At 41.5% G+C, this 16,087-nt stretch overlaps 1 protein-coding gene across 1 annotated transcript in view; it reads right to left on the bottom strand.

Annotated features, from left to right (window-relative positions):
• The window catches only part of DSCAM (DS cell adhesion molecule), a 607,252-nt gene that overhangs the window by 511,624 nt on the left and 79,541 nt on the right, over nucleotides 1–16,087 (bottom strand). Inside the window, exon 2 of the mRNA XM_074969783.1 lies at nucleotides 3,235–3,552. Within this exon, the coding sequence (XP_074825884.1) occupies nucleotides 3,235–3,552 (318 nt within the window). The remainder of the gene's footprint in view (nucleotides 1–3,234; nucleotides 3,553–16,087) is intronic.

Below are 16,087 nucleotides of genomic sequence, written 5' to 3'. Positions count from 1 at the left end.
TAAGAAGTCCTCTAATTGGCTGGGAAAGAGGGCACTGCACCCACTTTATGCGGAGCTAGGGTAGAGCAAAGAGCCACTCCAGCTTTCATCCTGCTTGCAGCAGGGTTTTTCTCTACCTGCTGTGGGGTACGACTTAGACCCAGTCGTTGGTCCTTTTCTCAGGATACTGCATTTAATTACCAAATAGAGAGCGTTTTTATGTTGACTAATCACTGCGTTCTCTTTTCTGCCGTGGCCAAGCCAGAATCATGTTCAGGCTTCCATATGATCCAGCATTGTGTCAGAACTTTTGGGGGACTGCGCAGTCTTTGCCAAAACTTACATTTTGTCATCTCTTTGCTCTCTTCATAACATGATATGCAGAGGCCACACTGGTAGCTGGGATCCAAGTAACCGTGTTTACTAACTATATACAAATATACAAGGCCTTGCTATCTGTACCCATTGCTACTCTGGCAGCGTTCTGACGGCTCCTGCAATAGAAAATAGGGAGGCCCACTAGAGGGCTCCCCAACTATTTATAGCAGAGGTGGGCAAACTACGGCGGCCCACGGGACCATTCTGCCTGGCCCCGAGCTCCTAACCCAGGAGGCTAGCCCCCGGCCCCTCCCCTGCTGTTCCCCCGCAGCCTCAGCTTACTGTGCCGCCGGCGCAATGCTCCGGGCAGCGGGGTTACGAGCTCCTGGGGCAGCGCAGCTGCAAAGCCCGGCCTGACGGTGCTCTGTGCTGCGCAGTGGTGTGGCTGGCTCCAGCTGGGCAGCGCGGCTGTAGCACCGCCAGCCACCGGCGTTCCAGGCAGCGCGGTAAGGGGGCAGGGAGTGGGGAAGGGGAGTTGAATAGAGGGTAGGGTGGTTCGCGGGGTGGTCAGGGGCCGGGGTGTGGATAGGGGTCAGGGTGGTCAGAGGGCGGGGAACGGGGGGTTGAATGGGGGCAGGGGTTCTGGGGGCAGTCAGGGAGAAGGGGTGGTTGGGTGGAGCATGGGTCCCGGGGGGGCAGTCAGGAAGGAGAGGGGGGTTGGATGGGGCAGTGGGGGCCAGTTAGGGGTGGGGGATCCGGGGACAGTCAGGGGACAGAGAGCGGGGGGGTGGATGGGGCAGGGGTCTTGGGGGGCCGTCAGGGAACGGGGGGGTTGGATGAAGCAGGAGTCCCAGGGGGGCTGTCAGAGGGCGAGAAGCAGGGGGGGTTGAATAGGGGGTGGGGGCCAGGCCACGCCTGGCATTTGGGCGGGCACAGCCTCCCCTAACTGGCCCTCCATACAATTTCTGAAACCCGATGCGGCCCTCAGGCCAAAAAGTTTGCCCGCCCCCGGTTTATAGGGATATCACCCAGTTCCTATACATTGCAAATACATTATCCAGTTTCTGTAGGGATAGTAAGGAGGGGTATATATCTCCCAGAATTGTGGGATTGGGCATATCCCTGGGACTGAGACTGAATGGTGGAGATAGCCTGGTATCTGGCTCAATGGCAGCTCTAATACTCTTGAAATTTGTTGGTGAGGAGGAAGGGGGATTTGTGATCCAAGCCCTGTATGCAGGCCCGGTTGGACTGGGCTGTTTATCAGGATGGAAAAGTGTTTTGACAGTGGGGAGAAAGGGTGAAATATGGCTGGGCAGAAGCTGCAGCCATCCTTTGCAGAGGCTATAGTTATTCCCTTCTTTCCTTTGCTTATGCTCTTGATGTTTGTTTATTTAGCAAAATCGCTGTCTTTGTGCCACAGTCTATCCTTAGATTCTAAGGTGGTGTCTTGGTGATCCCACAAGCCACAGAGGGAACAGAAAAATGATTTGCACATTCAAGTACCTATTTGCACAATTACTTCTTAATATACACCTATATACCTGTGGAGGTATGCACACATTTTCAGCTGCTTCATAGGTCCCTGCAGCTGCATGGACCTCATTGCATCAGAGCCTTAGTTAGCAAGGTTTCAAGATACACTCTTCTTTAGGCAGTCACATTAGTGTATCCACAAAAGAATTGCAAATTGATTAACTAATATTTGAATCTTTAAGCATCATTAGCACGCAAAATTTTATGAGGAAACCACCCAACACTTTAGTGTTTCTGCTTAAAAGAAGCTCCAGAAAAGAACTGCAAGGAAGTAAAGACAGATGCATTGGCAAATCCACACAGGGAAGCTGATATGACATCTGCTCTCCCTAAAAAGATCAAATCTCTTGTCTACAGATTCAATAAACTCAAAAAAAGCATATTCTACCCAGAAAATGCATGTATTTTTGTAGACCGTATGTTTTGGATAATGCATTTTATGAATTTCTTGGAGATGTCAGTTTTTCTTTGTACCTTCTAATTATCACTTTGCATGTCTTTGAAGTAATATTTAGCATTAGTAAGACTAAAAGTCAGGAAGTAGAAACTATTAACTGGCATAATGCGCTTCACAATCTAGCTTTTCCTTGTTTGCAAACAGATAATCATAAGAAGAGCTATAACCCCAAAGCGCTATATTTGTGCATGGTTTGCAATTTCTCTAATACAGCTACTGGACTGCAGATACTCTAGGACAGATCCTCAGATGGTATATATTATGCTGATGTAAACTGGTGATTAAGCTAGTGTAAACTGAAGTTACAGGTGCTTTTTGACAATTTAGATCAGCTGAGGATCTGCCCCCCCAATTTTTTTTAATTAAAATTTTGATTTTAGAGTTTTGTGCACTAGTAGAATAGTGGTAATAGACTTGAGTCTAATTACATTTAAAATCAATTCTCCCTTTATATTCAGTCAACTCAGAAAATAGTTGCCAAACTGTTATGCCCACAATACAAAAAATCCTTTGCATACTTTAAGTTAAACATAAAGCTATTCCTATATATTTACAATACCATTTGATTATTATTTATCAATATACATGTTCATTCCCCGCCCCCCCAAAAAACCCCAACAACAGTGCAGGGAGAGTCCTCATCTCCCCCATCCCTAACTCTTTAAAGAGTAAATAGATTCTGATCAATGGCCTCTCTCTAACTGTTCAGCTGGGAATCTTGGCATCTTTCAGAAACTTGATGGACTTTGGGATGGGACTTTTAACTTCTCTTTTATAAAAATAGGCTAAGCCAATATTGTTCCATTTGATTTTATTCAGAACTCTAGATTGCCCTTCTAGGCCACAGTCTTTGCTCCAGTTCACAATGGCTACCACTTTTAGCCAGAAACACATGGTCTCCCCCTTGCCCAACTTGAAGTTATGAAGTAAAGAACCATACTTACCGGCCTTAATGTGAACATCCTGACTTCTGATTTTCCCTGAAGGATTTTCAGCTGTGCAATAGTAAGTGTTATCATGGATTAAGTTATTAAAGCTTGAAGGAGGGAAGGGGAAAATTTGGAGAGTGCCATTGGGGTGGACGTGGCGGATCCCTGGGACATCATAGATCTCCTCGCCCGTTGCTAGGTACCATCTGAGTGTCACAGGAGGGATCCCTGCTGCAGGACAGGGCACCAGTGTCCCTGTGGTGCTAGCAAACACTACCTCTTGCAAAGATGCATTGACAAAATACAGGCTGGCATGTAGATCTTCACTGAAAACTGCAAGATAAAACAGACAAATGTGTATTTAACAGCTAAGAAAATATTACTGCACATATCACAATTTTACACCTACAACTTAGTAGTATGATAGTGATGCTCAGGATTTTTCTGCTCCTTTAAGTAATTTCTTTTTGTAAAACACACACATCACAATCAATTTTGAACTGTTATGACAGTTGATGGAGGTAACTAGAGCAACTGGATCCTAATATAGGATATGACAATTTGTTTCTGTGTTTTGTCAGAATAAAACAACCAAAAAGCTATGGATCTCAAAACACAAGACAAAGGCATTACTCCCCAGCAAGATTACCATTAGTCTGGAAAGAAGCAAATTAGATCACCTTTCCCATTGCTGATCCAGTATTCTTGCTAAGACCAGTCAAATACTCGCAGTAATTTACTTCAGTGAAACTTTCAGTAACTACAATTTGCTGTCTGGCAAAGACTGTTAGATTTATAAACAGAATTTGCTTTTATGTATTTTTCATCTCTGAGGTATATCCAAACAATGCAATGAGAAGAACTGAGCAACTAATGCAAAAAGTAACAAGAAATTTGTAGAAAAAAATTATTTGACCAGCACTAGTAAAAAGAGTTGGATACGTTTAGTAGAGAGACTGTTTAAGGCTAACATGTCAACTATAGTTCGCTCAGCAATAGCTCCCCCGTGGCCTTGGGCAATAGATCATGTTATTCTGAGAGGGTAAGTACTGGTCAGGATAGGAAGTTATCCCCCTTTTCTTTTAAGAAGGCTAGCCAGGAGAGCACTACCTTCTACCCAGAAAGCCACAAATAAGCAGAAGGGACCTCACTTTGTTTCATCCAAAGTATTACACCTCTAATACAGCAGCATCTCCCAACTGCTCTGTGTTTGAGAACATGTCAGTGGGAAGCTTTACTTCTGCATTTCTAGAAATTGGGATTTTTTTAACTGTACAACCATACCAGTGCATAATATATTTTTGCATTTAATATACATATAGTGTTCACCCTAAAAATTAGCCAGTTCTACCTTAAACAAATAGGTAAGGTTGCATTATAAGCTGCATTTCCAGTTCACTACAGCTTGAATCTATAAACATTGAAGTAAAGTTACCCAGTAAAGAGTAACTGGCAAGTTTTAAAAAGGTATCTATTGTGTATCAAGCCAGATTAAACATCTGCCAGAGAGTTCAATACTAGCCTTTATCTGCAAAATGTATTATCTTGTGTTGGGTATAAAGAACTCCTAGCAACCACACAGCTAATCTTTACAGGGTGCTATCTACTTCTGCTACTCAATCTCATGGTGGTTGGCTGTGTGAGAGGGAGGGTTTCCTTACTTCTCCAGCCCACTAAGGGGGTGGGTGATAAGGAAGGAATAAGTTGTTTCCTGCTACCTCTTTGAAGATCATAATAGGTTGGAATAAGTGACCCTTCATGGTGACCCCCACAAAGAAAGATGAGGGTTGGCCTGGCACCCCCAGAAGACTTCAATGGGAGAGATCCTCTAGACCCGTTAGGTAGCAGGAAAAGCAGATTGTCCACCTAAAAGACAGCAAAGCTGAGTGGAGAGGGATTTCTGGGGAAATCTCGGGAGACAGGCTGCAATGATCTTGTAGGTTTAGGAATCTGAATCTTCTTCGAGCGGACTGACAGGGGATGGCTTAGAGCCATCCCTGGCAAACACATATTACAGGTGCTGGTTCAGAGTAACACATATGAAACAGATCCTTCAAGGTTGGTTCAGCCATAGTCAAAACTTGATTTTTTTTTTATTTTATTTTAAAAGTAAAGCAAACAGATTAACTGAATACATACAGGAAGAAGATGGTGCCATTTCTGTATAGTCAGATTTCTAATTATAGCCACACTTTAAAGTAGGGAACAAAACTGATTGTAACAGGATAGAGAATGAAAAAAAATGTGGAAGTCACCATTGTTCATTTAACTATAAGAGCTATTCTCTATAATTAGAACTGAAATATTGTTTAACATATTTTAATATTCATCTCCAAAGAAGAGACACGCACAATAATAAATATACTGTACAATCACCAGCTCTTAATATGCTGTGCTGCATCTCAACAGAAGGTCAGGTATAACCAGTAGGTTTTCTGATTTAGGATGAAGAGGCGGATACCAAATGGTCAGTGTCATAAAATAGAGAAATTATCAGACATTAAGTTTGGTGCCTTACATAGACCCTAACTTTTCCATGCACATTTTAAATCAAAATGCTATGCAAGTGAACTGGATGCATATTAGATGCTATAATACACCTTTAAGAAAATATCACATATTTCAGTTGCATGGTATCCCATGTAGCAACTTTCAATACTCCCGACTAACTTTTCATCCATCTGCCTATAGAATAATGCTTCACTTTAAAGTAGCATCTAGTCCACATTCATCTTAATGGAAGACACATGCATATATCAAAAAGAATCCCTGGAAAGTAATTGTAATGATATAATATACACACAAACGGAAGATCCAGATGTATTTTGTTGCTGAGCACAATGTACAAGCTGTTTGGATGCATACTACAGAAAAAAAATCCAGAATGGGATAACGTACAGTATTTTTCATTAAAGAGCTATATCTACTATGCTTCATAGAAAAAAGTAATTTGCTGAACAGAAGAACAGATGAGGTACCAAAAATTAACTGAAACTGAGATAAGGGGGAAATATAATTTTATGCTGTTGTACCTTAAAATTTGTTAACTATTAACATAAAAAATATGGGGGCTTAGTCAGGAGAGCAGCAGTCAGACCATACCTGATGCTACTGAACGGAGGAGAAGGGGGTAACTGATGAAAGCAGTCAGGTTAAGGGTGAAAACAAAGAGATGAAAGCTTGACATAGGAAAGAGAGTATGAATACAAGCAAAGGATAAGAAAATCAGACAGAGGTTGGAACAAACCCATAAACTTTTCAGAAAACAAGAAACGTAATTATTTATTTATTTTAAAAACTGGATCTAAAGTTGATTTGTAGAAGCCAATCCACATTTCCCAGCATAGAGCACAACATGCTATAGATACAAGTAAACAGATTTAGGCTCTGTTCTTGCAAATTGTTCTGCACGGGCAGACCCCAGCACCCACAAAAACATCCACTGAACAGATTCAGGAGATCTGCCTACGTGGAGCAAGTTGGAGGGCCCTGGAGCTGATATGAATCCAGACTGGACTTTAACTTTCTCCCCTAAACCAAAACCTATTTACAGGGTTAAACTCGGTCTAATAGCCACCCATTTTGGTAAGTATAGTCTAGTAATTATCCTCTCTCCCAGCCTGAGAGCCACTAGGTTCCCACAGCTCTGTAATAAATCATGACTCCCTTGTCCCTACATGTACTCTGTATTTGAAGGTCTTATGACAAGGCCAGCCAGTCTAATAATTCTTCTGCTTGATCCATATTGCTGGTGTTTACAGGTGTCTCTTGCTCCTGAGTTCACCCCGCACTAGGCAGGACACAATAGGGGCTGCTATAACTGTCGATTATACAGTGGGATCAAAGGCAAAAGGAAGATGAGGTCTCTCAGTGTCTGCAGGGGGAGTCATAGTAACTGTGAGAGAGAGCTAGACATAGGAATTACCATAGTGATACAGGCCAGTGGAGAGGTCCCTCTAGCTGTAGTATAACATCCGGTCTCCAACAGTGATCAGTACCAGTTTTGGGGAAGATGAAAAACCCTGCAGGAAGCAGTTATGGGATAATCTGCCCCAGGGAAAGTTTCAAGGAAGTTTTCCCCTAACCCTTGTTAATTGTTGGTTTATGCTCTGAATCATGGGGATATAGATCCCCTCCACAACTGTTCATTACTTTTTTTTATTCTTGCTATGACAACTCAAATATTCATGTTATCCATATAACGTCCAACCCTTTTTTGAATCCTATTATTCTCCAACTCCATTAAACTCATTGCCACATAATTTAATTGAGGCTAACTGAGTTGTATATTCCTTTTATCAGTTTTAAATATGCTGTCTTTCCTGTGCCACTGAATACACTAACATTTATTTGTTTTTATATTCTTGTCTATTTGCTCTTCAAATTCCATTCTAACGCTCATAGTTTCTTCTACTGATAGATGAATTGTAGACCTAATTTCCTTCTACTGTAAAATAATGAAAAGGTAAGTGAGTGGTCTAGAGCCTATATAATAATACTGCAAGGAGGGAGGAATAGATGCCTAGAGCCACGAGCCCACAGCATGTTTCTAAGGATGGAGAAGGTTCTGAGGGTTATTGTAAAATCATGAAAAAGAAAGGAGAGTAAACAATAAATTGAAGAGGGAGCCTGAAAAGATTTGGACAAGTAATCAACCTTTTACAGATTATTTGAACTGTATCTCATGAGATTTAACCATTGCAGGTTTGTGTAGAGAGTAACACTCCTTTGTCAAAAAGAAAAGGAGAACTTGTGGCACCTTAGAGACTAACAAATTTATTTGAGCATAAGCTTTCGTGAGCTACAGCTCACTTCATCAGATGCATTCAGTGGAAAATACAGTGGGGAGATTTATATACACACAGAACATGAAAAAATGGGTGTTACCATACACACTGTAATGAGAGTGATCACTTAAGGTGAGCTATTACCAGCAGGAGAGCGGAGGTCGGGGGGGGGAACCTTTGTAGTGATAATCAAGGTGGGCCATCTCCAGCAGTTGACAAGAACATCTGAGGAACAGTATGTGTGTGGGGTGGGGAAGGAATAAACATGGTGAAATAGTTTTACTTTGTGTAATGACCCATCCACTCCCAGTCTTTATTCAAGCCTAAGTTAACTGTATCCAGTTTGCAAATTAAGTCCAATTCAGCAGTCTCTCGTTGGAGTCTGTTTCTGAAGTCTTTTTGTTGAAGAATTGCAACTTTTAGGTCTGTAATCGAGTGAACAAAGTGATTGAAGTGTTCTCCGACTGGTTTTTGAATGTTATAATTCTTGACATCTGATTTGTGTCCATTTATTCTTTTACGTAGAGACTGTCCAGTTTGGCCCATGTACATGGCAGAGGGGCATTGCTGGCACATGATGGCATATATCACATTGGTAGATGTGCAGGTGAACGAGCCTCTGATAGTGTGGCTGATGTGATTAGGCCCTATGATGGTGTCCCCTGAATAGATATGTGGACAGGGTTGGCAACGGGCTTTGTTGCAAGGATAGGTTCCTGGGTTAGTGGTTCTGTTGTGTGGTATGTGGTTGCTGTTTGTAAGCAAGGACTGGCCTGTCTCCCAAGATTTGTGAGAGTGGTGAATCTTCTTTCAGGATAGGTTGTAGATCCTTGATGATGCGTTGGAGAGGTTTTAGTTGGGGGCTGAAGGTGAAGGCTAGTGGCGTTCTGTTATTTTCTTTGTTGGGCCTGTCCTGTAGTAGGTGACTTCTGGGTACTCTTCTGGCTCTGTCAATCTGTTTCTTCACTTCAGCAGGAGGGTATTGTAGTTGTAAGAATGCTTGATAGAGATCTTGTAGGTGTTTGTCTCTGTCTGAGGGGTTGGAGCAAATGCGGTTGTATCGTAGAGCTTGGCTGTAGACAATGGATCATGTGGTGTGGTCTGGATGAAAGCTGGAGGCATGTAGGTAGGAATAGCGGTCAGTAGGTTTCCGGTATCGGGTGGTGTTTATGTGACCATTGCTTATTAGCACCGTAGTATCCAGGAAGTGGATCTCTTGTGTGGACTGGTCCAGGCTGAGGTTGATGGTGGGATGGAAATTGTTGAAATCATGGCACTACTGACTTCCTGAGGAAACTACAATCCATTGGTGATCTTCCTGAAAACATCATCCTGGCCACTATGGATGTAGAAGCTCTCTACACCAACATTCCACACAAAGATGGACTACAAGCCGTCAGGAACAGTATCCCCGATAATATCACGGCAAACCTGGTGGCTGAACTTTGTGACTTTGTCCTCACCCATAACTATTTCACATTTGGGGACAATGTATACCTTCAAATCAGCGGCACTGCTATGGGTACCCGCATGGCTCCACAGAATGCCAACATTTTTATGGCTGACTTAGAACAACGCTTCCTCAGCTCTCGTCCCCTAATGCCCCTACTCTACTTGCGCTACATTGATGACATCTTCATCACCTGGACCCATGGAAGAGAAGCCCTTGAGGAATTCCACCATGATTTCAACAATTTCCATCCCACCATCAACCTCAGCCTGGACCTGCTGAAGTGAAGAAACAGATTGACAGAGCCAGAAGAGTACCCAGAAGTCACCTATTACAGGACCGGCCCAACAAAGAAAATAACAGAACGCCACTAGCCATCACCTTCAGCCCCCAACTAAAACCTCTCCAACGCATCATCAAGCATCTACAACCTATCCTGAATGACGACCCATCACTTTCACAGATTTTGGGAGATAGGCCAGTCCTTGCTTACAGACAGCAACCACATACCACACAACAGAACCACTAACCCAGGAACCTATCCTTGCAACAAAGCCCATTGCCAACTGTGTCCACATATCTATTCAGGGGACACCATCATAGGGCCTAATCACATCAGCCACACCATCAGAGGCTCGTTCACCTGCACATCTACCAATGTGATATATGCCATCATGTGCCAGCAATGCCCCTCTGCCATGTACATTGGCCAAACTGGACAGTCTCTACGTAAAAGAATAAATGGACACAAATCAGATGTCAAGAATTGTAACATTCAAAAACCAGTCGGAGAACACTTCAATCACTTTGTTCACTCGATTACAGACCTAAAAGTGGCAATTCTTCAACAAAAAACTTCAAAAACAGACTCCAATGAGAGACTGCTGAATTGGACTTAATTTGCAAACTGGATACAATTAACTTAGGCTTGAATAGAGACTGGGAGTGGATGGGTCATTACACAAAATAAAACTATTTCCCCATGTTTATCCGCCCCCCCCACCACCACCACCACCACCACTGTTCCTCAGACGTTCTTGTCAACTGCTGGAAATGGCCCACCTTGATTATCTCAACAAAAGGTCCCCCCCAGCTCTCCTGCTGGTAATAGCTCACCTTAAGTGATCACTCTCATTACAGTGTGTATGGTAACACCCATTTTTTCATGTTCTCTATGTATATAAATCTCCCCACTGTATTTTCCACTGAATGCAGCCATTGAAGTGAGCTGTAGCTCACGAAAGTTTGTGCTCAAATAAATTTGTTAGTCTCTAAGGTGCCAAAAGTACTCCTTTTCTTTTTGCAAATACAGACTAACACAGCTGCTACTCTGAAACTCCTTTGACAGTTTGGGTAGGGAGTCATACAACACATTCCTCAACTAATTTTAAAAGTGATAGCATTGGAATGTAAAAGGAAATTACAATAATCCAAATATCAGAAGTAGATAAGCAACAATTCTAGTAATCGTTGAATTTCAATATTTATAGATGACAGAACATGCATACACAAATATTTAAACAGTACAATTTCTGTGTGCAAAGTTGTAAAGCTATTGAAATTTAATACTAGTTCTATTGAAAAAATATGACATTACTCAGTTAGTCATTATTTAGCAGCATTCTAATTTATGTTGCCTTCATTTTATACATTAAGGGCCAAATCCTTTCCTTACACTTGGTTATGTAAGGAAGAATTCAGACCTAAACTAATAAAACTTTTTAAAACACAAAAATATTTCCCCATTTTCCCTTTGATGAATCCAATCTGGCATCAAATATTTAGACATAATAAGACATATGTATCAAGGGCAAGTTCAGAGGTGAAGAGGACCCCACGTATCTTATTTTACCATAAAATAAAGTCAGTGTAGAGTAGATAAGTGACATAATTAAACCCTTTGTTGCTGTTCTGCACTGCAGATGTGTGGCAGCAGAATTTGAAGCAGTGGTGCAGTAGAACATCAGGTGCATGGCGTAGCACCGGACATATATGGGAGAGCTGGTCAAAATGCAGAATTTCCATTCTGTAGAAAAATCCAGAATTCTGAAAACATTTCAATTCTTTCAAAACAAAAAGCTATTTAGAAATAATTGGAAAGTTTGTTTAGCAAATTTCTAAAGAAAATTGATCCCCTGAGAGCCCATGGTCTGAGGCTCCTGGCTCAGCCTTGACTCCCAGGACTTCTTGGCTCTCGGCTCCCCATCAGTTAATTAGGGCTGACAGGGCAGTGGGAGCATAGAAGCCATTGGAGCCACAACTAAGCCAGGACCATCAGAGCTTGGAAGCCAGGGTTCCCAGACTCAGTCCCACAGGAGGGCTCCCAGAAGCCTTAATGAGCCTGAAAGCCGTAAGACCTCCTGGGGTTTCCAGGTTTCCTGCCTTGGAGCTGGAACCTGCCGCCTGGCAGCCCCAGATCAAGCCCCATTAGAGCAGGGACTCCAAAGGCTTCCATGGCTTAGTGGGGCTACTCCGCAGCCACAGACCCTGGACGCCCGGGGGCCCCAGCAGTCCACCAGGTGAGCTGGCAGGAAGCCACCTGTCTGGTGTAGGTTCTATCAGAACCCTTCCCATGGTTCATCAGAAGTTTGTCAAACCCAGTAAATTTCTGAGAAACACTTCCAATTCAATGAATTGGCATTTTCCAGCTAAACCCTGTTTCTTCAGAAAATTCCAGACCAGAGCTAGAAATTAGTTTATTAGTCAGCTATCAAATATTTGACCTTATTTAAACTGGTTCAATCACACAGTGTGCCTATCTTTAAAGTTTCAGCACCCCTGACAGTTAAGCATAAGTCCCACGAACAAAGGTGAGCCAGCAGCAAACCCACAAAGTGTAAGTAAGGAGTAGCAAACTATACAGTGCAGAATAAAACAAAAACTCACCTTCAGCGGATATCAGCCCTCAAACAGCACTCCCTTCTCAGGATGTTCCCTTGCACTGCTGAGCCAGGTAGCCTACTCAGCAGATTGAGTCTCTTTTATTTAAAGTGTGGGAGCACATTCCAGAAGAGAGGAACACTCTGCCAGCAATCACCTTTGTGATTTTCAGCAACTAGGGAGGCCTGGTTTGAGCATCTCTGCAGACCAACTGTGCCAGGTATTGACACAGGATGAGAAGCAGCTTCTCAAGTATTTAGGAGTCTAAGGCCACTTGGGGTTTTATTGGACAAAACCCAGCACCCTTAACTCCACCCAGAAAGCCATCAGACAGCAAGTGTAGATTCTGGAGCATGATTGTGTACGGTGTAGCGTGTCACTAATTAAGTAGGCAGCCCCCATTTGGTACTAAATTTAGTTTCCAAATAGACTGGTGGGGTCTAATCCTATATATAGATTCCAACCTTGTTAAAGCTGGTGGGCATAACAGCTGCCCTCCATTCAGGCTAAATGGGGGAACAATTAAATGCCCTTTTGTTTAGAGACAATAGGAGCCACCAGCCAAAATAAAGGCCACAATGCATGTAATGTCACTCAGAAATCTAAACTATGTGCGTGGAGGGGTTTCACTACAGGTGAATGCAAATGCAGGGGACTGATTCATTTGATTGCAGAGGTGTGTGTCTATGTGTGAGTGTGAGTGTCAGTGAGAGAGAGAGAGAAGAAGCACCCAGAGAAAGAGAAAAGAAGTCTCGGACACAGCCAGACAAGCACTTGTAATGTGACCCTAAGAAAAAGCTAAGGGAGTGTGCTTTGGGTTAAAGTGCTGACTGAGAGAGGCTTGCAGTTGTGAGCCAAGAAGTCATCTGCTATTTTTGCTGTTTTCTGGAAAACAGGACTAGGTATATATTCTTTGTAAATAAACAAGATTGCAGCAAAGAAATACCTGACTCCAGCATCAATTTGTCCTCCTGTTGGAAACAGCCTGCAGGACCCCGAATTTTGGCTAAGTGTTTGGGTCAAGAGGAGTACAATATATAGGGATTATATTGAAAGAATCTATACCTATTCCCAAATCCCTTCAGCTTTAATATTTAAAATGCACAAAACTTAAATTATTAAAATTAAAGCTGGATAAAAGAAAGAGATTAATCATAAAGACTCAGAAGAAATACTCACTTTCCTTAAAAACTGGCAAAGAAAAGAGAATGTTACCTGCATTAAAAGAAGTGGCACCCAGAATAATAACTAGAAATTGGGTGGCCACGAGGGTTTACAACAGAGCTAGACCTGGGCAAACAACTGATTTTTTGGTTCATTGGCAGTTAAACAAAGTCAGTTTGGTTTCCTAATGCTAAAAAATTTCATCAAATCAAAAAAGTTGACAAAAATTTCATTTTAGTTGAACAAAACATTAAGTCTCTGGGCATTTTTAAAATAAAAGCAATGGAAATGAAGGAAGGGATAGATTCACAAATTGTGTGGGGAGTGGGATCTCTCTTACAGCCTTGAGCCCAATGGCTAGAGTGCTCACCTGGGATGTGGGAGACCTACATTCAATCCTCCCTCCTTTCTGCCTGATGTGGAACAGGAATTTGAACTTGGGTCTCCCATATTGCCAGAGTGTGTCCTAACCACTGAGCTAGGCGGTACATCATTCTCAATGTCTCTGATTGAAGTTGTTGCACTTTGTATCCAATACTTGAATAGCCATCGGGCCAGAGAGAGTAAGTGATACTGACTCTACAGGCTGGTGGTCAGGGCATTCACTTGATGGGGGAAGACTCAAGTTCATATCCCTGGGTCAATGACTAATTTATACACAGTAAATGGCACTATTTTAAGACTACTCTGGAAGGGAAAGAGAAAGTTGCAGAGATCTCCTTTTGTCCATTGTAAGAATTTTTCAAGGCACTTGGATATCACTGTAGTGAGCATAGTATAGAAGAAATATAGATTAGGTAGACAAGTCTTTAAATGTAATCAAACATTCCTTCCCCTCCCAAAAAATCCCCACCCACACCTTGGTAAAAAAAAAATTATATATAAAATTGAATGGACAACTAAAAATAATCATGATTGCCAGGACTTTTCAAAGAGACGTAATGGAGTAGCTTCAGCCAGAAGAATGTCAGAGAAGCATGGTATATAATACACTTGCCATGGTCATATCTCCCTCTAGTGACTTGCCCCAGTGACCAGCAAATGTGGAACTGGAATAGATATTAAATATTTGTATTAGAGGAAGAAGAAAATGAATGAATGAATGAATGAATGAATGAATGAATGAATGGCCAAATTCGGACCTTAGAAGCATACACAGCTCCTTTTAAGTCAGTGGGAATTGGATGTTCATACCTGAGGGAAGAATTTGGCCCTCTGTATTTGGGGTGAGAAGGTAAATGGGGATCATACAAGGAACAAAACTAGGGCAGAAATAAGGCAGACACTCAGGAATGTTGCAGAAAGTAGGAGAAAAAGAAAAATGGCATTGAATGACAGCAAGTTAGAAGGGGGACCTCAAAGGACTCTCTGAATGGCACCAAGAGCATGAAGGAAAGAATGGCTGCATTAAGCATAATAATGAGAGTGAGTAATAAGGACGGTGATAGATCAACACAAAATATTTCAAATACAGAAAACAAAAAATGAAGTCAACTGCACAAACAATCATGAGATTAAAAAAATATAATTAACAATGAACCGACAATGTGTATATTAAATTAGTCCATCAATATATAAATGAATATGGAAGCACCAATAAAACCAATACCCTATGGAACAACAATTTTAAGTCTAACTGGAAGCAAAGCAAGAGATGAACAGAAAAAACATTTACTTGCTACAAACCACTTCAATCTCCTTGCCCAATGCTGCTTTCTTTTAGGAATTCAAAGAAGACAAAATAAGATTCTCTTTCCCCAAAACAAAACTTTCAGAATTTGTTCTAATCAGACCAGTAAATAGATAGTTTTACTAGAGGAGAGGATTTACTAAATACTTCCTATCTCTTGGCAAAAAACACTAACTCATCCCCTGCTCTCAGTAACAGAACAAGTTTCTCCAATCTCTCCATAAGTGGCTCTGAATGGTTTTCCTGAAGAACACAATTAAATAGTGCTGGTCAAATATTTTTCAACTAAATGTCTTTTTGTCTGAAAGTGCCAATATGTCAAAATTGAAACATTTTGCTGGGTTGGTTTTCACAAATTTTTCAACTTGAAACAAAATGAGAAAAAGTTTCAAAGTTTTGAGTGTTTATTTAGAAATTTAAGGTAGCTGAAAATTAAAAAGTAATAATAATAAAGTGGTTGAAATTGAAAATAAAAAATTTGGGGGAATTTTTGGTTTGTGGAAATGTTAGATTTCAATTTTTCAATCGCAATTTGGGAAAGAAATTTTTCCAGTATCTTGAAAAATTTTGCAAGTACAAGCTGGAAAAAGCTATTTTCTGCCCAGCTTTACCAGTAAGTTCAGTTCTCCAGGAACTCATTATATCAATTTAAACAGATTAAATGTCATGAATCAGAAAGCTGAAAAGTTAAATATAAAAAAGGAGACAGGTGAACATCCACTTCATCTTCCTGTTACTGTAGCATTGTGTTATACAGTATTTTTTCCAGTCCATTTTCAATAGTGTGTTTACTTGTCCTGAGCCTTAAGCAAAAAACTACAGCCTGGCTACCTCTAGGTCTCCTATATCACGGAAAGGATACTGATTGCATACTTCCCTTATTTCCCTATCTTGTCA

Source organism: Natator depressus, chromosome 1, assembly GCF_965152275.1.
Source record: "Natator depressus isolate rNatDep1 chromosome 1, rNatDep2.hap1, whole genome shotgun sequence".
In the NCBI taxonomy this organism is placed as follows: domain Eukaryota; kingdom Metazoa; phylum Chordata; order Testudines; family Cheloniidae; genus Natator; species Natator depressus.
This window is presented reverse-complemented; position numbering and strand designations above follow the sequence as displayed.